The 23,050-nt window shown below is 57.5% G+C and overlaps 1 protein-coding gene across 1 annotated transcript; it reads right to left on the bottom strand.

Moving 5' to 3' along the window:
* Positions 1 to 21,934: 21,934 nt before the first annotated feature.
* Positions 21,935 to 22,237, bottom strand: LOC308512562 (post-GPI attachment to proteins factor 2-like; the record flags this gene model as incomplete). The annotated part of the gene is made up of 1 exon (XM_081115493.1): positions 21,935 to 22,237. One exon carries the CDS (start codon positions 22,235 to 22,237, stop codon positions 21,953 to 21,955), a length of 285 nt encoding a protein of 94 aa, XP_080971619.1. The 3' UTR covers positions 21,935 to 21,952.
* Between the last annotated feature and the right edge of the window lie 813 nt (positions 22,238 to 23,050).

Raw genomic sequence — 23,050 nt, 5'->3', positions numbered from 1 at the left:
AAACCATTTACTTATTTATTTATTTAATACCTTTTCAGGGAGAGACATCAACGATGAAGAGAATCACTGATCGACTGCCTCCTGCACACCCCACACTGGGGATCGAGCTCACAACCTGGGCCTGTGCCCTGACCGGGAGTGGACCATGACCTCCTGGTTCATAGGTCGATGCTCAACCCCTGAGCCATGCCCGTCGGGCAAAGCAAACTACTTAAAGGTTTAAAAGAATTTGGCCTAACAAGCCTCCCATGGAAAACTCCCCTGTGCAACTGTGCCCTTTCCTGGCCCCCCAGGGGAAAAGAAGCGCTCTCCCCCCCCACGCCCCCCCCCCCACTTGTTCTCTAACTCCTTAGGGAGGAGGGTTTGCACACCCACCAGCAAGCCCTTAGGGAACTAGCAACTCTGCCCTTACCTGGGTCAGGGTGCTGCCCGCCTACCTGGGTCAGGGTGCTGCCCGCCTACCTGGGTCAGGGTGCTGCCCGCCTACCTGGGTCAGGGTGCTGCCGGAGCTGAAGGGAGGCTTCCTCTGCCCTGGGGGAGCTCGCAGGTCAGCAGGGGGATGTGCTCAGGCCGCGGGACACCTGGCCAGGTGGGGAGATGGAGTGCAGGGGGTGGGGGGGCGTTCTGGAGGAGTGGCTGTGGGCGCTGACCCATGGCCAGCTTTTGCCGGTGGGGGTGTCGGGGCGCACTCCCACCCCACAGCATTCTCCGCACAGCACCCTGTTTTATCGAGTGCCCAGCACTCCCCTGGCCAGCTACAGAGCGTGCAAATGCTTCTGAATGTGGGTGTCTGGGTGTCCGATGGAGCCAGCTGACAGCTAAGCTCTCTATGGCGTTCAGATGTGTGGCCTCCGGCATTGCAGGTTGACAGCAAACCCAGGCGAGTGTCCGAGTGCGCGTGGTGGGCGGGGCGGGGCGGGGCGGCGAAGGGGCCCTCAAACAGGCAAGAGGGACTCCAGAAGCCTCCCCTGAGCTGCCCCTCAGAGCCACCCCGGGGACGGGGCGAGCCGAGCGGAGACAAGTCACGATGCAGAAGTCTCGTCCTCGTCCTCGAGCAAACCATCCACAGCGGCACGCCCCCAGGAGCCCTGTCCCTGCGAGGGGGCCCAGCCGGTGCCTGCCGCCTCCTGCGGGAGCAGCTCGCCCGCTTCGGGGAAGCGGTGATGGGGCCGCGGGGCCGCCGGTCCACGGTTCTCTCTCACCGTTGTTGTTTGATGTTCTCGCTCTCCCTTCCTCCTGAAATCAATAAAAATACATTTTAAAACACAAGGGAGGCGGGTTGAAAGGAAATCCTTTTGTGAGCTGCCCGCCCGCCCCACCCCCAAGCTGGGCAGGAGGGAGGCTGGCGGGCCTCCCTGAGGCCCTCTCCGTGCGGGGGAGGCCTGCCGCCGCGGTCCTGCAGGGGCAGGCGGCTCTCCAGCACCGGGAGCCTGTCCGCGGCCGCCCTGTGCCTGCTGAGCCCCAGGCCCGGCCATCCTGCCGCCATCTCCGACCGCCAGCCTCCAGCCCGGGCCTGGCGCTCAGAGCCCGGGGCTGCGTGCAGAGCCGGTGCAGAGGCAGAGCCCTGGCCGCAGGAAAGAGGGACCTGCCTGTGGCCTTGACCCCCAGGGCCCCCTCTGGACAGAGCACCTTGGGTCTCGCTTGGAGCAGCTGAAGGGGCCGCACTCGGGAAGACGGAGCCCCGGGGAGGGCACAGCCTCCGGCTCAGCAGCCACATTCCAGCCCCGACGCTGCCGCGGCTCCCGCTGCTGTCCTGGCCGGCGGTGCTGCTCCTGCGCCAGCCTCCGCACCTGGCCATGCAGACCTGCCACCCGCCGCCTGCTCCAACCGGTGCCCTGCGGTCGGGCGTGATGGCAGAAGGAAAAATGTGCGCCACGTGCACGGGGAGGAGGCACAGGACGCGGAGCAGGGAGGCTAACAGGCCCTGCGCCCCGAATCCATCAGGAGGCGGAGGCTGCCAGCCTGAGCCCCAGCCTCACCCTCACCCTCACCCTCACCCTCCCCCTCCCCCTCCCCCTCACCCTCACCCTCACCCTCACCCTCCCCCTCCCCCTCACCCTCACCCTCCCCCTCACCCTCACCCTGACCCTCACCCTCAGCCTCACCCTCACCCTCACCCTCAGCCTCACCCTCACCCTCACCCTCAGCCTCACCCTCCCCTCCCCCTCCCCCTCCCCCTGACCCTCCCCCTCACCCTCAGCCTCACCCTCACCCTCACCCTCACCCTCAGCCTCACCCTCACCCTCACCCTCACCCACACCCTCAGCCTCAGCCTCCCCCTCCCCCTCCCCCTGACCCTCCCCCTCCCCCTCCCCCTCACCCTCACCCTCCCCCTCCCCCTGACCCTCCCCCTCACCCTGACCCTCAGCCTCACCCTCACCCTGACCCTCACCCTCAGCCTCACCCTCACCCTGACCCTCACCCTCAGCCTCACCCTCACCCTCACCCTCACCCTCACCCTCAGCCTCACCCTCACCCTCACCCTCACCCACACCCTCACCCTCAACCTCACCCACACCCTCACCCTCACCCTCACCCTCACCCTCACCCTCAGCCTCCCCCTCACCCTCACCCTCACCCTCACCCTCACCCTCAGCCTCACCCTCACCCTCACCCTCACCCTCACCCTCAGCCTCCCCCTCACCCTCACCCTCACCCTCACCCTCACCCTCAGCCTCCCCCTCATCCTCACCCTCACCCTCACCCTTAGCCTCCCCCTCCCCCTCCCCCTCCCCCTCCTCCTCACCCTCACCCTCACCCTCACCCTCACCCTCACCCTCACTCTCGCCAGCCAAGTCCCCTTGCATTCGCCACCCCAGCTCCCCGGACCTCAGCTGCCTGATCTGTGAACTGGGAGTGGAGGGGTTGGTACCAAATGGTCACTAAGCTCTTCATCTGTTCCCTGCTCCCCCGACCCCAGGCTCCAGAATTCTCCCTCCTGTTCTGTCTTGTTCTCTGCCCAGGGGCCTGGAGAAGAGTGAGGTGGCTGCCAGCGAGGGGTGGCTGAGCAGGCGCAGGTGGCACGGAGATGGCAGAGGCAGCAGAGGACTTACATGGGGTCTCCAGCTGCTCCTCACACAGACGGGCCAGACACGGAGGCTCCTTTGCAATCGGCTTTCTGTGCTGCACACACCTCCTTTCTCTGTCTCTTTGTGTGTTTTATTGATTCTCAGAGGGAGAAGGATAGCGAGACAGCAACATCACCCACCAGCTGCCTCCTGCACGCCCCACACTGGGGATCGAGCCCGCCACCCGGGCCTGTGCCCTGACCGGGAATCGAACCGTGACCTCCTGGTTCATGGGTTGATGCTCAACCCCTGAGCCACACTGGCTGGGCTTCCTTTCTTTGGCAAGCATAGGAAGTTATTTGAACCAACATTTCCACTGTCACGGACATTACTCCTCAACACGGATCCACGCTGCCACGTCTGGAGGTGAGGGAGTATGTTCTCACTCATTCACCTGCTTCTGCCACCTGCCAGGCACCAGCCCGGGTGCTGGAAACAAAGACATGAGTGCGTTCAGGGGCTTGTGGGAGACAGCGCGATGGTTCCCACCATGTGAGGGGCTGGGAGGGGAGCCCAGGTGCTGGGGCCGGAGCGGGAGGCGGCGCCGCGAGTGGGAACGGGAGCTCGGGCCTGCGGTGGGGCTGCTGGGAGCGAGCAGGAGCTGCCTGGCGCCCTGTCCGCGGCGCTGGGAGCGGAAGTGATGGGAGAGAGGGCACTGGTGTGATGATCAGTGTTTTTGCGAAGGAGGAAAATATAAGTGTGTGCTGCTCAGCACGCAAATACCTCAACAGACAGAACCGCTCAGAGAAAACGAACGGAGCCCCAGGGTTTTTCTCACAAAGACACGGAGGAGAGGGAAGAGGGACAGGCCGCAGCTGCAGACACACCCCTCCCGCCTGGGGGCCTCTGCCCGCCTGTTGGCAGGAGCGAGGAGCGAGGAGCGGGGAGCCGGCTCCGCCAGCTGCTCTTTCCTTTGGGGCTGCATCTCGGCTGCTGAGGTGAGGGCTCTGCTCACACACGTGGAGCGTTTTGAGGAACAAGCGATTCCCCTTCCTTAGGGCGTGTCCAGCAGGTGCTGGTCCCAGACCCTGGCCCCTGAGGCCACCTCCCTAGGGAAGGCGGGGTGTGCTCAGTGTGAGGAGCCGGCTGGCAGGAGAGAGGAGAGTTACCTTGTTTCTACGCCTGTGAACTGTACATATGGGTTCAGAACCTCCCAGTGACAGGACGGGCCAAAGCTGGAGGGACCTCAGCGCGAAGGGCTGCCCGGACCCAGGCCCAGGGGCACTGCCCCCAGGACGGCTGCTCCAGCATCAGCCCCCCTGTAGGTCGGGTCTGGGCCTCAGGAGACAGAGTTCAGGAAGAGCCTCTCTCCAGGTCACTCCCAGGTCTGCTGGGAACTGCGTGCGGCAGGCGCTGCAGCTCTGAGCGGCGGGCGTGGCCCTCTCCTCCGCTGCAGCCGGGCAGGTGGCCTCCCTGTGCCCAGGGAGACCCAAGCTGGCCGCTCCCATCGCACAGGCCGGGTGGGTGCGAGTCTGCCCCGGTGGCTGCCTCTGGCGGGGGCTGGCGGTGTGTGCGACTCTGGTCCTGGACCTGGGGTCAGCCTGGGTTCTCCCTCCACGAGAGCTGCCCTGACCGCCACTGCTTCCCTGCCTGCGTGCCTCCATCTGCACCCCGGCATCTCTACTGGGGCACAAGAGGCGGTCTTTGCCCCCCAGCTCCTTCCGCGTGGACCGCACGGTTCCCCGCGATGGCTGTCCCGTGCTCTGTGGGCGGCGGCGCCCTCCCCGAGTCCGCGGTCTCTGCCGGAGCCCAGCTGGCCAGGTGCTCACTTTTGATCTTGACGACTTCTCCCTTTTCCCCAGCAGCAGAGGAGCAGACGCCCTGGCCTGGAGAGGATCGCGTTCAGCGAGACAGTCTTAAAGCACCTGCTCTTGATGTTGGCTCCCCTCCCCTGCTTCCTCCGCTGAGAGGCACTGAGAGGCGTGGGCCTCGCAGGGTGCCAGGGCCACCCTCTGTGGGGAGTGAGGAAGCAGGAGTGTGCGAGAGAGAAGCTGGACTTTGATGGGTGGCAGCCAAGGCCTCAGCTAGCCCCGCGGAGTTATGGGACTGGAATGGCCCGGCGCCGATGTCCCACCCTGGGGCGGGGACCAGACCATCCACCCCACATCCACCTGCCCCTGGGCGCTCGCTGCCCCTTCCCAGGAGGGGCATGACCTTGGTCAATGAGCTCATCCAGCTGAGGATCACCCTGGCAGCAGGGCTGTGAGCTTCCCCAGCCTGAAGGGGGCTGGGCCCTGCACTCCAGCCTCTCCTCCCTCTCCTCCACCCGAGGCTGTGACACACCATGGGCTGCGTCCTGATGAACTCGCTGCGAGTTGGAAAGGCATTTACTGCACGGCCCAGCCACCCCACTGCGCCCGGAGCACTTGCATCAGCCTGTCGCCAGGCAATGACCCTGCGCTCCTCTTCTTTTAAAAATATATCTTATTTTATGGATTTCAGAGGAAGGGAGAGGGAGAGAGACATCAGTGATGAGAGAGTCATGGACCGGCTGCCTCCCTTATGCCCCCCACTGGGGACCAGCCCACAGCCCGGGCCTGTGCCCTGACGGGGAATTGAACTGTGACCTCCTGGTTCAGAGGTGGACGCTCAGCCCCTGAGCCACGCGGGCCGGGCCTGACCTTCATCTTAAAAGTAACTGCCTTCGCTCCTTTTCACCGGAAGCAGGAGACACGCTTGTGCGTTTTGTAGCCACAACGGATGTGAAAATGAAAACACAATACTCAGGAAACACTAGCAACGCCATGCACTGTGGAGGCTGGTCGCTTACCCTGGGAGCCGCGGCCCGCGGCCAGCGTCACAGAGCCTCGAACCGCGTGTCGCCAGCCGGGAAGATCACATGCAAAGTGCACATCACGTCCGCGCCGCTGTGAGTGAAAACTGCCAGCTATGCCCGCGCCCGCCCGGTGCTGGCCCGCTGGGAGCGAGAGGCCGTCTTCCTGTCAGAGCCCAAATCCCCTGACTGCGGCGGGGGTGGGAGCATAAACGTCATGATGCAAACTGGGAAGTGCCTGAAACCCTGGTTTTATTATTATTATTTTGTTGTTAATCCTCAGTCGAGGATATTTTTCCATTGATTTTTAGGGAGAGGGGAAGGGAGAGGGAGAGACAGAGAGAAACATCAATGTGAGAGAGACACATTGATTGGTGGCCTCCTGCATGTACCCCAACCAGGCCCTGGGAGGAGCCTGGAAGCAAGGTACATGCCCTTAACCAGAATCGAACCTGGGACCCTTCTGTCTGCGGGCCGTCGCTCTATCCACTGAGCCACACCTGCCAGGACTGTGCTGTAATTCCACTGAGCCACACACACTATGAACTCTGCCAGTTCTAATCCCGGTTCTCTCTGTGTGTTTGCTCCTCCCTGTCAGACTGGGAGGTGAGGAAAAGGGGCTGCCATAGCCATGCCCCTCGGAGGACCTGAGCTGGGATGCTCTCTGCTCCAAGGCTGGTGGGAAAGCTGCTGCCGCCAGGCGGGAGGGGTGGGGGCGCGGCAGCAGGTGCCTAAGCCTCCCAGACTGCCGTGGAGTCTGGCTCAGGCCTGGCTCTTCCGCAAGAAAGCGCTGGTGGCAGCACAGGGGGGTTTGCATGCCTTCGCCACCATGTCCTGGGGGGGAAGCAGGTGGCCCTCAGCCTCCTCCCTGCCCACCTCTGCTCCGGACCCGAGGAAGGCCGAGCTGCCACACCCACCATCACCAGCTTCCTTCCAGGAGGGGAGCTGGGCCCCAGAAGCATCCTCAAATCAGCAAGGCTGCCCGGCCCGCGTGGCTCAGAGGCTGAGCATCGGCCCAGGAACCAAGAGGCTGCCGGTTCAATTCCCAGTCAGTGCTGATCCCCAGTAGGGGGCGTGCAGGAGGCGGCCAGTTGGTAGTTCTCTCTCATTGATGTTTCTGTCTCTCCCTCTCCCTTCCTCTCTGAAATCAATAAAAAATATATATATATTAAAAATCAATAAAACATATTTTTAAAAAGATTACAAATTCTCAGGCCCTGCCTCAGACCGACTGATGCAGAACTCTGGGTGGGGACCAGCCCTCTGCAGGGTGACTATGGCCGCTCTGAAGAAGGGACACAGCCAGCTCCCTCCCTCCGCCTCAGGAGGGCCGGGCTGCCCCCAGCGCCCCGCCGCCGCCAGGTCTAAAGGGCAAGAGGGGTGCTGCTTCCGGGCAGAGTGTCCAGGCTCCCGAGTCAGTGGTGAGGAGAAAGCCGAACCCCCCACCCTAGGAAGGTGCTGGCACGCAGCCCATGGATGCTAGGGCCCTACAGGCCCAGCTGCTCCACACACCCCAGGGCCCGTGATGGCAGAGGGCCTTCCTGCTGGAGGAAGCACTGTCCCCCAGAATCAACCTCCTGCAAGCGCTTCATCCCCAGGAAAAGCCCGAAGCCTGGAGAGGCGAGTCCCGCCTGCAGGCTCTCCGGACGCTAGTGGCTGAGCCCAGACTCAGACTCAGGAAGGAGGGAACTGAGCTTCTGGGGTTAGAGGATTTGTTCATTCATGTAGTGTTGACAAGCAGCCCTCGGGCAGCCAGGCACTGTGTGGTACCTGCACACGGCCAGGTGCAAGGGGACCATTTCTTCCGCGATGCAGGCTCCCAAAGGAGGAGCCGTCTCCTAAGGTCCACAGCTTGGACGCAGGGAGCAGTTTGACGGGAGTTTGACCCACAGTCGATTTCTTCCATGAGAAACTCCTAAGCCAACAGCTCCTCTGGGAAAGCCCAGAACAGAATGTGTCCCCAACATTTCCCCAGCAGGAGCCCAGCGAGGGCAGAGGAGGGTCCCTGGGAGGGTCTTTGGCTGTGCCCTGAACTTCAGGAGGCTGAGGGCCTGCTCAGGATCCCTTCCTGGCCTGCAGCCCCCCCCCCCCCAGTCCCGCGTGGGCCCCTGAGTCCCAGACACCACGTCTCCCCCAGTTATGGTTTTCCTTTGCTTCTGTGGTTCTCCCTGGAGGAACGCCTCCTTCCCCTGGATTTACAGCCTCCTCTTGCCTGGGCTGATGTCACTTTAATGAGAGTTACAGCTGCCTTCACTGCGGCCTCCGCATTCCAACCACAGCCCTCCCCTGGCTGGGAGGGGGTGCTCCGGGCCTGGGAGGGGGCAGAGGGTGGAAAAGTGCAGTCTTCGCCTTGTGTGGGGAACCAGGGCTCCAGACTCCCGGGTGGGTCCTGAGAACAGTAAGAACTGAGGTAACCAGGGATCTTAAAACTGGGACCGTGGGGAGCTGAGTGAAGGGGTGTGTGTGTGTGTGCAGAGGTGTTCCCTCCCCCAGCCCTGCTCCCCATCCACTCCCCCGCCGCCCCCCTCCCCCCCTTGCCCTGTGAGAACCAAAGTCCTGACCAGTAGGGTCCCGGGCCGGCCAGGGAGGGCGGGGGAGGGCGGGGGAGGGCGGGGGAGGGCCCAGGCGCTCACAGAGGCCTGTTGTTCCCTATTGAATCCAGATGTGGCCCTAGGAAGGGAGGGAGGGGAAGGGAGCTGGAAAGCTGCTTCCGGCAGGAGAGCAAGAAGCTCTGAAATCATTTCTGGATTTGGTGCCTCTGACCCAGTGTAAGACTCATCTTGAGTCAGTACAGAAGGACCGTGCAAAGGAGATCCTTAAAGTACTATGACTAGTCAGTGGGGTTTGAGGTTGCCCTGGGGACACTCAGTTTCAAGATGTCAGAATAAAGAAGTCAGTGGGGTATGTTCTTTGTCCTACAGCTTCTAGAATAGTCTAAGCATGTCCTGTGGCCTCTGTCACAAAAGCAAGTTATTGAATGGGTGAGCAGAGGCAGCAGAAAACCTGGGGCTGGAGCTCAGGAGCTGGCCGTCTGCGTCCTTTCGGAGACATTCCAACCGGTCCGCAGTGTCTGCGAGCCCGAGGGGGGATGTGGGGCCCCAAAGAAAAGCTTCTGGGCGTGTGAGTCAAGGGGCCGCCTCCCTCAGCGACGCTGTAGTTCGCCAGTCATGCAGTCCGCCTCGCAGTCTCCCATGAATAATGGGAGGTGCTGCCCCTGGCTCACCGCCTGCGGGAAAATCAGCGCCTCCTACCGGCAGCGCCTCCTACCTGCAGCGCCTCCTACCGGCCACGCTCCCTCCCCACCTCAGTCCCAGGCCTCCTACCTGCAGCGCCTCCTACCGGCAGCGCCTCCTACCTGCAGCCCTGCTCCGCTCCCGCTCGGCTTCCTGGGCCCGCACCCCACGGCAGGAACCCAGTCCTCCATCTCATCCTCCCGTCCGCCCGCGAGAGGGGCTATTACACCCATTGCACGGGCAAGGAACTGAGGCTCTGATTCTTTTTTGTTTTTAATATATTTTTATTGATTTTAGAGTGGAAGAGAGAGGGGGAGAGAGAGAGAAACACCAGGGATAAGCATCATTGACCGGCTGCCTCCTGCACGCCCCCCCAACTGGGGCTGGAGCCTGCATCTCGGGCATGTGTCCCAGCCAGGAAAGGAACTGTGACCTCCTGGTTCATAGGTCAATGCTCAACCACTGAGCCACACCTGCCGGGCTCGGCTCTGACCCTTAAAGGTTTAGTCCCTTGTGCAAGGCCACGCGGCTGAAAGCGGCATCCAGGCTTGGGGCTGAGTGACGCTGCTGCCGGTGCTATGCTACCCATCTTGGAGCAGGCACACTGGTTTCTCTTTAAGCAAGATGGGCCTGCGGGGACCACTGAATGGCCAAAGACCCTCCCCCCGCCCATTCCTAGGAACCTGAAATCGGCTCAGAACTGAGCCCAAAGAAAGGCTCCCGGGGCCAGGCCTCGGCCACACATGGACAGCGCCCCAGCCCACTCCACCCTCCCCGCGCCCTCCTGGGAGGGGCGTCACCTTCCTGCAGCTGGAGAGAGAGACGAGGCTCCTGGAGGACATGGGGTAATCCTCGGAGAGGCTGCTGGCCTGGAGAGGGAGTGACCCGTCCCTGCCCTTCTCTGCCTTCCTGTCGCCTCCACCTGCCCAGGAACAGGAAGTCCATGGCCAGGTCCCGGCCCCAGAGGGAGAGAGGGAGCTGAGGGCTGCAGCCTCACGGCACCCCCTGGGCCAGCCCCTCCGTGGGAGCCGATGTGGAATGAATACTTGTCTCTGGGGGAGAGGCCACGGCTGGGGAGGACTTGGGGTGGGTGAGCGCAGAGGGCTCTGGGGAGCAGGGTGGGAGCTCATGCTGTGGAGGCAGGTGGTCGGAGGTGGCCCCGCTGGGTAAAGCGGGGAAGGCGGAGCCTGGGAGTCCGTGGGCAGCAGGTAAAGCATGGGCAGAGCCCGCTGTGTAGCGAGTGCACAGGTGTTCGCTGCTTGTTTTACACGCCACTTCCCGGGTCACTGCTGACTCTGGCCTCAGCCTCTGGCTGTTCATTGTGGGTGGAAAGATCCTTTCAGTTTCCCAGGTCCCCCCAAACCTGCATTCCAGAGTCTGCAGGGACCCTGCGGTGTTAACAGCAAGGCCTGGGGCTGAGGTGGGGCGGGAGCGTGGCTGACCCCGCTTGGTTCTCCCAGGTCTTCGCCCGCTGGGCGGCCTGCAGCCTGCGAAAGGGCTTCTGAGCTGGGGTGACACTTTGCCCGAGACTCACCCAGAGCAGCTGGGGTGAGTGGCTGGGCAGGCAGCCCCTCCCCTGCTGGCCCTCACAGGCCTAGCCTTCAGGAAGGCCAGGGGCAAGGCAGGGGCGGGGGAGGGATGGGGGTGCAATCTCCTACGAAAGGGAGTGCAGCCAATGCTGAGGTCGGGGAGAGCTGCCACTTTCCAGAAATGGCCCTCAACTCATTCACTGTGTCTGGGGAGCCTGTGTGCAGTGCACAGCCCGGGCCACACCTGAGTGGCTGAGGTCAGGGCCTATGCTTGTCCCACACACTCAGGGTTAGTGAGGCTGGACTGCAGGACCACATTCTAAAGAGCACTGGTCTGGCTCTAGCCAGTGTGGCTCAGTGGATAGAGTGTCGGAGGACCAATGGGTCCCGGGTTCAATTCCAGTCAAGGGCATGTACTTCAGCTGCAGGCTCCTCCCTGGCCCGGGCCCTGGTCGGGGCGCGTGCAGGAGGCAACCAATCGATGTGTCTCTCACATGGATGTCTCTGTCTCTCCCTCTCTCTTCCCCTCTCTAAAATCAATGGGAAAATATCCTCAGGTGAGGATTAACAAACAAAAAACACTGGTCAGATGTTTGAATGCCCAATATCACATAGTTAGTGCGGGGCCAGGCACACGATGGGTGCAGAATAAATGCTGATCATGGAATACACAAATGGGTGAGGGAGGGAGTGGGGAGCGTGAGGGAGAGGTGGTCCGCAGCTCCAGGCGCTGGAGCGAAGTGTCCTCCGCTGGAACCCTCCCTCGGGGAGAGGCCGCCCTTCCTCTCCAGGCCGCCCTCGAGCAGCTGGGACAGGACGCTCTCACTGAAGCTGCAAGTTCCTGCTGAAGGTCTAAGGGAAGTCCCAGCCCAGGGAGAGAAGCCCCACAGAGTCGCCCCCCCTCCCCCCATATCCACGCAGAGCGGCCGGGGCCCCTCAGGATTCTACTTCCAGAAAATGCAGCTACATACCAAGGTTTGCCGGTGGGTCAGAGCTCTGGGCGCGGCGTTCCCCATGGCTAGGGACCCTCGATCCTCAGTCCTGACTGGGCTGCCTTCCCTGAGTCGCACAGGGAATGGGCCAAGGCAGCCAGGGCTCCGCCCCCTGGGCAGAAAGTTGAGATTTGGGCGCTGGGTTCCTTGCTCCTGTAAGAAGTAAGGCGAGCCCCCATCCAGGGGTCCTGGTGGAGCAGGAAGCACAAGGGGAGCCAGGCAGCAGGCGTATCTTCCTCCTGCAGGAGGGTGTGCACACGCTCTGGGAGCACACACACACGCTCTGGGAGCACACGCACACGCTCTGGGGGCACACGCTCTGGGGGCACATGCACACACTCTGGGAGCACACGCACACGCTCTGGGGGCACACGCTCTGGGGGCACACGCACACGCTCTGGGGGCACACGCTCTGGGGGCACATGCACACACTCTGGGAGCACACACACACGCTCTGGGGGCACACGCACACGCTCTGGGGGCACACGCTCTGGGGGCACACACACACGCTCTGGGGGCACACGCACACGCTCTGGGGGCACACGCTCTGGGGGCACATGCACACACTCTGGGAGCACACGCACACGCTCTGGGGGCACACGCTCTGGGGGCACACGCACACGCTCTGGGGGCACACGCTCTGGGGGCACACGCACACACTCTGGGGGCACACGCACATGCTCTATGAGCACACGCTCTGGGGGCACACGCACACGCTCTGGGGGCACACGCACATGCTCTATGAGCACACGCTCTGGGGGCACACGCACACGCTCTGGGGGCACACGCACATGCTCTATGAGCACACGCTCTGGGGGCACACGCACATGCTCCCTGCACGCCGAGCAGGCGGTCCCTGGCTTCGTAATCCTGGTGCCCGCGGCCTGTCCCTCACTCCTGATTGGCGCTCAGGCGCACAGTCTTTCCCGATTGGCTAATTCAAAGGGAGGGGCTGGCCTTTGCTGTTCAAGAGGGCGGCCCCCAGGGGGCTGCAAGCCATGCAGCCAAAGTGGCGGCTGCTAAGCTGTTCTTTGACAGGAAAGGTGACTTGTTTCTTCTCACAATTCCCCCTTTTCTTTATTAAACTTTTTCCTTCAAACTCGCTGGCACCCACTGACTTTCCTGCCCTGCCGTGTCCAGGAGGAGACTAACTGCTGTTGGGCCAATGCGGTTCCGATTCGCCCTCGGATAAGACCCCCCCACGGGATGCTGCGGCACCAGCACTGCAGCGCCCAGTCAAAGGGGCGACGTGGCACCATCGCGCCTTCCCTTCCCAACCATCGCCCAGGCGACCGGGGAAGGAGCCGCGGTCCGGCTCCCGCTCACTCGGTCCCGGCTCCCGCTCACTCGGCCTGAAGCTGCCGGGCCTGAGGCTCAGCGCCGGTCCGCGCGCCGTGCTGTCCGGGAGAATGAGCAGCACTGGCCCCAGCACGACACCCCTCCTCCTTCCGCCAGAGTCGGGTCCAAGGCCAGCCTGCTCTCCCCGGCGCCCTGCTGCCGGCACCCGGCTGCTCACTATCCCTTCGGCTGCGTCTCCAGTGTAGTTGAAAAGCCTTTGCTGATTTAGTAAATATAATTAATCTTAAGAAATTTGGTCCCTAGTTTCCATTGTAGGAAGGTCTCGAGGCATCCCAGGACCTATTGGAATCACCTACAGCCAACTCCAGGTAAAAAAAACAAAACACCTTTTCTTAAAATTCAAACCCTCGGAAGGTTGTCAAACCCAATCTACCAAAAGATTATACAAAATTCAAAGTGACAAGAGGGTATTAAACACAAACATAACCTAGTAAAACTTCAGTTCCCACAACTAAGATTACTTTTTTTTAAATACTCGATTAATATAACATACTAGAGGCCCCATGCACAAATTCATGCACCAGTGGGGTCCCTCGGCCTGGCCTGCAGGGATTGGGTTGAAACCAGCTCTCCGACATCCCCCGAGGGGTCCCAGATTGTGAGAGGGCACAGGCCAGGCTGAAAGACTCCACCGGTGCATGATCAGGGCCGGGGAGGGATGCGGGAGGTTGGTCAGTCAGGGAGGGACTGCAGGAGGGCTCCAGGGCATGCCCGGCTCTTCTCACTCAGTCCCAGTTGGCCAGACTCCAGCAGCAAGCTAACGTGCCGGTCAGAGCCTCTGCCCCTGGTGGGCAGTGCATGTGATAGCAACTGGTTGACAGGTCGGCTATCTACCACCTGGTGGTCAGTGCACATCAGAGTGAGTGGTTGAGTGGCCTTAGCATGTCATTAGCATATTATGCTTTGATTGGTTGAATGGACAACCAGACACTTAGCATATTAGGTTTTTATTATCTATACTAGAGGCCCGGTGCACAAAAATTTGTGCACTCGGGGGGTAGGGGGGTCCCTCAGCCCGGCCTGTGCCCTCTTGCAGTCTGGGATCCCTCGGGAGATAACGACCTGCTGGCTTAGGCCTGCTCCCGGGTAGCAGAGGGCAGGCCCAATCCCTAGGTGCAGCCCCTGGTTGCGCTCAGAGCAGGGACAATTGGGGAGTTGGGGCGCCGCCCCCTGTCATACACAGAGCAGGGCGGATTGGGAGGTTGTGATTCCACCCCCAGTCACGCTCAGGGTAGGGCCGATTGGGGGGTTGGGGCACCATCCCCTGTCACACTCAAGGCAGGGTCGATGGGGAGGTTGTGGCGCCACCCCCTGTCATGCACAGAGCAGGGCCAATCAGGGGGTTGGGGCATTTCCCCCTGTCACTCACAGAGCAGGGCCCATCAGGGGGGTTGGGGCTCTGTACCCTGTCACGCACAGAGCAGGGCCAATCAGGGGGTTGGGGCGCAGCCCACTGTCATGCACAGAGCAGGGCCCATCGGGGGTGGGACACCACCCTCTATCACCCACAAAGCAGGGCCGATCAAGGGGTTGGGGCGCAGCCCACTGTCACACACAGGGCAGGGCCGATGGGGAGGTTATGGCTCTACCCCGTCACACACAGAGCAGGGCCTGTTGGGGGGGGGGGGTTGGGGCACCGCACCCTGTCACACACAGAGCCGCAGGGCGATCAGGGGGTTTGGGTGCTGCCCCCTGTCATGCTGATCCCGGTGCCGGGAGGCCTCGCGGCTCTGCTGATCCCGGTGCTGGGAGGCATATTACCCTTTTACTATATAGGGTAGAAGCCTGGTGCATGGGTGGGTGCTGGTTGGTTTGCCCTGAAGGGTGTCCTGGATCAGGGTGGGGGTCTCCACTGGGGTGCCTGGCCAGCCTGGGTGAGGGGATGATAGCTGTTTTTAGCTGGTCACACACCCTTCAGGGTGGGGGTCCCAACTGGGGTGCCTGGCCAGTCTGGGTGAGGAGCTGAGGGCTGTTTTCAGGCTGGGGGTGACTGAAGCTCCCAACCGCTCCTTTTTTTCTTTTTTCTTTTTTTATTCTGGGCCAGCTTTAGCTTTGAGGCTTGGCTCCAGCTCTTAGGCCTCCACTGCTAAAAGTAGGTTTCTGGCCTTTGCTTACAATGTTGCGATCCTGCTGGCTGAAGCCCGGCAGGTTTCTGGGGTTTTGTTTAGCTTCTTTGTTTAACTTCTATGTTTGTTACATAGTTGCTTGCAGCTCAGAGGCCTGCAGGGGCCGGCAGGGAACATTGGAGTCCTCCGTCACTGAAGCAAGCAAGCCTCATGTTAGTTTCAAGCTGCCTGGCTGCCGGCCGCCATCTTGGCTGGCAGTTAATTTGCATATCTCGCTGATTAGCCAATGGGAAGGGTAGCGGTCATACGCCAATTACCATGTTTCTCTTTTATTAGATAGGATATATAAAAAGCCAACGGCCAGAATGCCGTAATGACTGGTCACTATGAAGCCCACTGTGGCCAGTGAACCTGCCCGATCAGGGGGTGGCCCTCTGGCCAACCTCCTGCAGCTTCTCCCTCCACCTGGCCCCACTCCTGATGAACCCCCACCTGATGAACCCCCACCACCCTGATCGGCCCGCAGCACCTCCCTGCCAATGGCCCCACCCCCAGTTGGCCCCCCCCCACTCCAATCAGGGGCAGGGCCCACTGGCCAATCACCTGAGGCCCCTCCCCCCAGCCCAGCCCTTATCAGGCTCCAATCGGGGTGGGCCGGCTAGCCAACCTCCCACCATCTCCTCCTGACAGGCCTGGCCCAGATCTGCTCTGATTGGGGTCGAGCTGGCCGGACCCCACCTGTGTATGATTCGTGCACTGGGACTCTAGTATAGGATAATAATTTATAGAACTTTTGTTTCAGAAAAGGACTAACCAAAATAGTTTATTTTCTAACTTCATTTGTCCTTGGGTGTGTCAGCGAGTGATACTAATTGGATTTTTGCTATCTGTCTCCCTGAGCACATTGATATAAGCTATTTACTCTATGGTTAGGGAGGCAAAATGCAAATCATTTACTCTTAAGTGTCCTTGGTTTAGAGAAGATAGGATTAATTAGATGGCTCCAAAGTACTATTTATTTCAATTTCCCTATTCTACTTATTCTGGCTTACTGGTGTTATGCCCAGATTTCAGGATTCCCAAAAGACCACCAGGGAGCCAGCCGAGTCCTATGCAAAAGCAAAGAGTCTTTATTCGAGCTAGCTCGAGCTCCCCGTCCACCACACTCACTGATGCAGCAGCAGGAGGCAGAGAGAGAGAGAGAGCTCTGTGTGGAGAGGGGTTTTATAGGGGGGTTGGAGTAAGGGGAGGAGAGAGGACTGTGGGCCCTGCCAATTGGCCGGGCGCAAGTCGGTGTCTTGTTACACAGGATGTGGTCGTATCTATGGCGCACACTTCCCTTGATTATCATTGGTTAGTTTAAAGAAATCCTAGGTGTGGCTAGCAGAGGCTTGGGCTTCCGGGAAGAAGCTCCTTGCTGAGCACATGGCTAATGGCTGCTGCCCCAAAATGGAGGATCCGGGTTAAGATGGAGGGCATAGCCCTCGCCCTGGGGCAAGATGGAGGGCATAGCCCTTGCCCTTTCATTCCCCCCTTGTCTTGAGACTTACAGGCCCAATCATGGGTCGGTTTGCATTTCTACTTCACCTTCTGCTGCTAGAAGCCTATACTGGGTACGCAGAACTATCAACTGAACCACTCCTATACGCTTCTTGACAAATTGGACTAGTCTGTTAATAATGCAAGGGCCAAAAGTCAACAGCATTAGGAGGATTACACGGGGTCCAGCGAGGTCCACTGTCCTCCCAAGGTTGATCTGCGGGTGTGTCTGGCCAGAGGTCACCTTCCACTCAGGCTCCCTTCTGTCCTGGGCACAGAAGGAGCTGGGCCTGTGACCTGGCAGAGACAAACTACAACAAATGGTCCAGTGGAAGGGAAAGAAACCATTTCAGCTTCAACAACTTAAACACAAGAATGGTAACTGACCACCTTCCAGGACAGCTAATACATAGCTATAACAATGTCCCTCAGTGTGGGAGACTGGACACTTGCCAGTTACTCCCAAAGACTACCAAGGATTGTAGACCATCACCGGTCTACAGCAACTGCTGGCAGCTACAGCTACATTTAAACCTGTAAGAGAATCAAAGGTTAATACAACATATTAATACAGTGAAACATAATATTGGCACCATGGCTGCTTCAGGCAGCCAAATCCTCCGCTACTAAACATGAGATATGGCAGGGCTATACAAACATCTTAGGGAGGTGACTAAAGTCCACTCCTGACCCTCCTATATAAGGCAAAATTGTCCTCGTCTCTCTGGAGCCATGTCCATGAAGATGCAGGCATCACTTGAGTCTATTATACAGTTTTCTGCAGGTCACTGTCAGGGCTGTGCACTGTGGCCAGTTCTTCTTTCTAGCGACAAACACAGTCTGTCCAATTTCCTTAAAATGTATTCTGGCATGGGAGAAAGTTGTTTTGCTGCACACAGGTAGCTCAACACCTATATAACTGGGCTTGGATCTCTGCCAGCAAACTGCAGTCTACAAGCTCAGCATTCAGCCTCCGGTTCTCCTAACCCAACAAAGTTTCGGCCAGTCTCTGAGTCAGACTCCTCCTCTTCTTGGAGAACTTCAAAGTCCCGATGGCTTCCAGGTCCAGGGAGAGTGCCCCTTTGTTAACTCTGCCCATCAGCCACAGCGCTCCGCTCTCCTGCCTTTCCACCAGTTCCCTTTGTGGCAGAGCAGCAACCAGGCCTCCTCCAAGGGAGTGCACCAGAGGGGACATCAGCCCCCCTTGCGAGCCAGCTGCTTCGCCTAGGGTCTCCCGGGGGCTCGGCCAGAGCATCCCCCAGCAAATCCCGGAAGCCACTGCCGTCTCGCAGTAGCATGGACTCAAGCAGGTGGTTTAGGGCTGTGTTGTGACTTCAGCTTTGTTCCTCCTCCACTTTTCTAGTGGTCTGCAGCTGGTAACATAACTGCTAACACCCCCGCCCGCCTTGTCTCAGCCCAGGTTGGTTGCTTGTCTCCCTTTAAGCAATGGGAGTTTCAAAGAATATTACAGACTGCTCCCATAGAGTCCTCCCTCCCGGAGGCTGGGGTCCAACTTGTGGGGAGATATGACTCCTAGTCGGCCTGGAAAGACAATGGGTGCATAGGGAGGTCTCCTGCAGACAGAAAGCCTGGAGATCACCCGAAATCCAGCTACAGACGCTCTCAGAATCAGGAGGAGGGAGGAAGGGAAAGATCAGGCCACGTCCTCCATGAGGATTCTAACAAACAATTGAAAACAGCAAGTCAAACAAAACACAGTCACAGGTAGGGTTAGGAATGATAGGGGGTGGCCTGCCAAACATGATTTCATAGGGAGTAAATCCAGGGTGTAAGGGGAGTTCCTTACCCGATAAAGGGCATATGGTGGGAGAGCCACCCAGTCCCTGCCAGTCTCCATGGTTAATTTGGTAAGAGTCTCCTTTAGAGTTCTGTTCATCCTTTCTACCTGCCCTGAACTCTGGGGCCTATAAGAATTTCCAATTTGCCCCAATAGCCCTGGCTACTACCTGTGTTACCTGTGAAATAAAGGCTGGTCCGTTGTCAGATCCTATCATAACAGGAGAACCATACCTGGGTAAGATGTCTTCCAGCAGCTTACCACAAAATGAAAATTTTGGTTAATACCTTTTGAATAATTACCTATTTCAAGTTAGCCAAATTTAATTAATTTGAAAACTTGACAACTATTTTACTGTCAAATTTAATACTCTAACAATAATTTTAATTTACATCCTTGTGAAGGCTCTGAGCATTCCTGTTGTTAGGCTAGATTTAGACATAGGGTCTGTTAGCCAAGCCTCCGTTTATCTGGATTCTGATTTCAGCTGGACCAAATCTCTTTCTGTTATTTGGTTCCTGATCTGGGCTGGGCATAGGAAGCAAGAAGCAGCCATGGGGACAGGAGACCTTCCTCAGAAGGAGTGAGTTTTCAAGCCCCTGCACAATTGGGGGGGTGAGGATCTGTGCCCCACCTTTGTTGAACCCCAAGTTCTCTCCTACTGGCCCCCCCCCCCCGACTGTGCCTGTCTTAGGTCGCCCCTCCCTGAGGGGTCTTACCCGTCATTGACTACCAGCCATACTCTGGGCCAAGTAGTGATGGGTGATGTGAGGTTCAGTTCTGTCTCCTTGTTAACCTATGTCCCTCTGGCCTCCATGCCCAGCAACTGCCTTTGGATCCCCTCACCTGCTGGCAGGGCCCCGGCCTTGATCATGAGGAACCCAGGTTTCTTCTCCAGAGAGGGCCCAGTTTACGCCATTGGGCAAGAAACAGATCCATGGTACCAGCTTTTCATGATCTCAGCTAGAATGGAGAGGAGAGCTGTTATCTGAGCTGTAGACGATTGGAATCCTCTTGGAAAAAAAAGGTCAAGAGAGGCCAATACAGAATGCTTAAGTGCCTTCCCAGGGGGCCTTCCACACAGTGGAAGGGAATATATCCTTTCATGTCCTTAAGTTGCTGCCAAACATTCAAAGAATTAATTTATAAGTTTGTTTGGGATAAAGCATCAAAAAATATTAATGAAACTTGTAGAATAACACCATGTAAGAATATCATGACAACTTAATTTTACCATACTTCACTTTAGAAATTGAATTACTGCTATCAGTCCCTTTTAAAGACTTTGACATAAGCTACTTAACTTCTGTTTAGGGAGGGAACATATAACCTTTAATTGTCCTTAGTTTAAGGAAAGCAGGGTTTTCTAGATTTAAGAGATTAGCTTAAAAATAGTATTAAATAAATCCATGAGGCAAACACTTTCTGCCCCATCCACATTTCTGTAGTAAAACTCAGCCTTAAAGCTCCACCCCTGAAATTCCATCCTGCCTCAGTGAGCAGACATTCCCTTTTGGCTAAATCAGAGGGAGGGGCCTTTTGTTGTTTCAAGATGGCGGCCCCCAGGGGCACTGCAAGCCATGTGGCTGATATGGCAGCTGCCAAGTCATGCAGCCTAAAATGGTGGCTGTCTACACTGTTTTTTGACCGAGCAAACCAAAATCCCTAAAAGATAGATGGCCAACATTATATTGCAGACAAACTGCAATCTCATTAGCTGTTTATTCCTTTTATTATTATCTTAAAGAATATCAATTAAATTTAAACTGGTTTTTGTATGAAAAATTTTCAGTTGAGGTCATAAAATTAATCCTCTTTTTCAATCGGACCAATAAGCAAAGGCATTTAGCTACCACAACTACACAATTTTTCCCAATTCAATCCGAACCTTAAACTTTTAGCTGGCAAGTCAAATATTCAGCATTTCTCAATCAGTAACATTTTTAAGAATAAACTTCAAAAATGCAAGACATAATCAACCAACAGATTTAATTCTGTCCTCTAGATTTTGTATGAAGCACACTCAGATCTCACTTAATTCAGTATTATGTCACTTCAAGATACCTAGGTATAAGTTTTTAATCATTTGATTCAGTAAACTCCAAGGTCTCAAGTTTCCAGCAGCTCTGGAAAACCACACCTGAGGCTGGCAGGGCAGGCCTGGCCCAGCCCTTGATTTTAAAATGACCATAATGCTTAAAGGAGTAGTTTGAGTGTGTCCCATAATGTCCATCCAGTAAGTCCACAGAATAAAACAGAAAAAAACACAAACACAGACAACCAAAGGGCCCCAAAGTACAGTCTTCCAACTCCATGGAAGCAAAACCAAAACAACCTTCTGACTCCGTGGAAGCAAAACCGAAAGCTAGACGATGGTCGTACACCAACCGGCGGGAGCGACCCGCCTCGTCTCAGATCCTCGAGGGGAATACACATCCCTCCTGAAGAGCGGAACGTCTTCCGACTCTCCCCACCCGTGGTTATTCAGCAGTGCATCCACCTAGACCGCTTTGGGCACTACAGAATTTCAGAAGTGAGCTCACACAGGACAGAACACACAACACAGGACAGAACATATAACACACAGAATAGAATACACAACACACAGACACCTACCGCGGCCAGTCAGACTCTCCGGATCGGGGTCCCTCGAGGGTCTTGGGGATCCCGGACGAGCCCCCAAATGTTATGCCCAGATTTCAGGATCTCCAAAAGACCACCAGGGAGCCAGCCGAGTCCGATGCAAAAGCAGAGTCTTTTGTTGTTGTTGTTGTTGTTGTTGTTGTTGTTGTTGGCAAAAAAAAAAATTTATTTTCCTTTGAAATAAAATGCACAATCAAAAGAGCTCAGAGCCTGGGATAGTAGGGAGGCTGGGGAAGGGGCACCAGTGGGGGTTGGAATCTGCCTCTGGCCCTTCCACCCCACACTCTTGCCAAGGAGGATGAGTCTGTAAGCCAGAGATTTCAGAAGGGAAGAGAAACATATGCTGTGCCAGTGCTTTTTCTGGAGCATTCAGCCTTCGGGTACAGATCACCACCTCCACAAGGTGATATCAGAAGCACAGGCTGGCAGAGCCCTTGGAAATCATGCAGCCTGCCCACCCCCCATCATCAGAGATGAAGTCAGGACTAGACCATCTGGGCAGCCTTAGCAGGGTGTGCAGAACAGATTATTAGAGACATGAGCCAAGTGAATGACCACAGGAAGACAATGGCTGTGGTTTTCAGGTGGCAGCCACTGCTTAGTGGTCCCTGACCTCAATGAGAGGTGGCTATCTTAAGGCCAAGAACCGGATGGTGGTTATGAACCTCAGGACTTTTTCTTTTTAGCACCAGATGGAGCTCTCCTGCCACCTCAGCTTCTTGGGGCTTCTCAGGTAAGGGTGATGCTACTTGAAGGTTCCTATACCTTCACATGGGGTGGGGAAAAGGAGATGCCGTAGAGCTGGGTAAAGCCATTCCTGTGCCCTTCCTCCTTTCTTCTTCCCTCCCCCACTTCAGTAGGACCCAGAGAGGACATAGGAGTAAGGAAGGCCAGAGTGGTTATCTCGTTTCTAGTTTCTGGGCAGTGGGCCTCCTCTGCAGGAGAGAAGGGTTTAGAACCGCTTTTCCTCAGGCAGGGAGGTAATGAGAAGCTCCTTGTTCCCGAAGTCCCACCAGGCTGTCATGTGGAATGCCATGTTGGTTAAGACAACAGTGTATTCCAGGATGGCAAAGATGGTGTACACTCCAGCCTCACAATACATGTTGTGCTGAAAGTAGACAGCCAACGCCGTGAAGAAGGAGAAGAAGTTGATGATGAAGAGCCGCTGTTTCCAGTTGTAGGACTTCTGATCTGTGTGCTTCTTGGTCAGCTGCCAGATAATACAGGTGAGGAGCATGTGACTGAGGGATGCTGCGATGAACACAATGAAAGTGTTTTCGTGGATAGCAAGGCTGCGGTTGCGAGCAGACCACGCTAGCGCAGGCCAGGAGCGGAGGGTCTGGGGACCCGGAGGGTAGCCCAGGCCAGGCCGGGAGGCGGGGGCGGGGGGTGGAGGGTAGAGGGGAGGAGTGGTGGGGAGAGGGGGAAGCGGTGGGGAGCAGCAAAGAGTCTTTATTCGAGCTAGCTTGAGCTCCCATCCACCACACTCACTGACGCAGCAGCAGGAGGCAGAGAGAGAGAGAGAGCTCTGTGTGGAGAGGGGTTTTATAGGGGGGTTGGAGTAAGGGGAGGAGAGAGGACTGTGGGCCCTGCCTATTGGCCGGGCACAAGTTGGGGTCTTGTTACACAGGATGTGGTTGTGTCTATGGCGCACACTTCCCTTGATTATCATTGGTTAGTTTAAAGAAATCCTAGGTGTGGCCAGCAGAGGCTTGGGCTTCCGGGAAGAAGCTCCTTGCTGAGCACATGGCTAATGGCTGCTGCCCCAAAATGGAGGATCCGGGTTAAGATGGAGGGCATAGCCCTCGCCTTGGGGCAAGATGGAGGGCGTAGCCTTCGCCTTGGGGCAAGATGGAGGGTGTAGCCCTCGCCTTGGGGCAAGATGGAGGGCGTAGCCCTCGCCCTTTCACTGGCCTGTGTCATTTATTTAACTTCTCAACATTTTTCTTTACAAATGTTTTATAACTTTCACAAATCTTTCTTTAGAAATCTTACAACTTTCAGAAATAACCAGCTTAAGAAACCTTTTTCTTTCTCCTTCAAATGCTTT

Source organism: Myotis nattereri (assembly GCF_964212035.1).
Source record: "Myotis nattereri genome assembly, contig: HAP1_SCAFFOLD_144, whole genome shotgun sequence".
Taxonomy (NCBI): domain Eukaryota; kingdom Metazoa; phylum Chordata; class Mammalia; order Chiroptera; family Vespertilionidae; genus Myotis; species Myotis nattereri.
The sequence above is the reverse complement of the archived record's forward strand: the minus strand, read 5'-3'. Positions and strand labels throughout refer to the sequence as shown.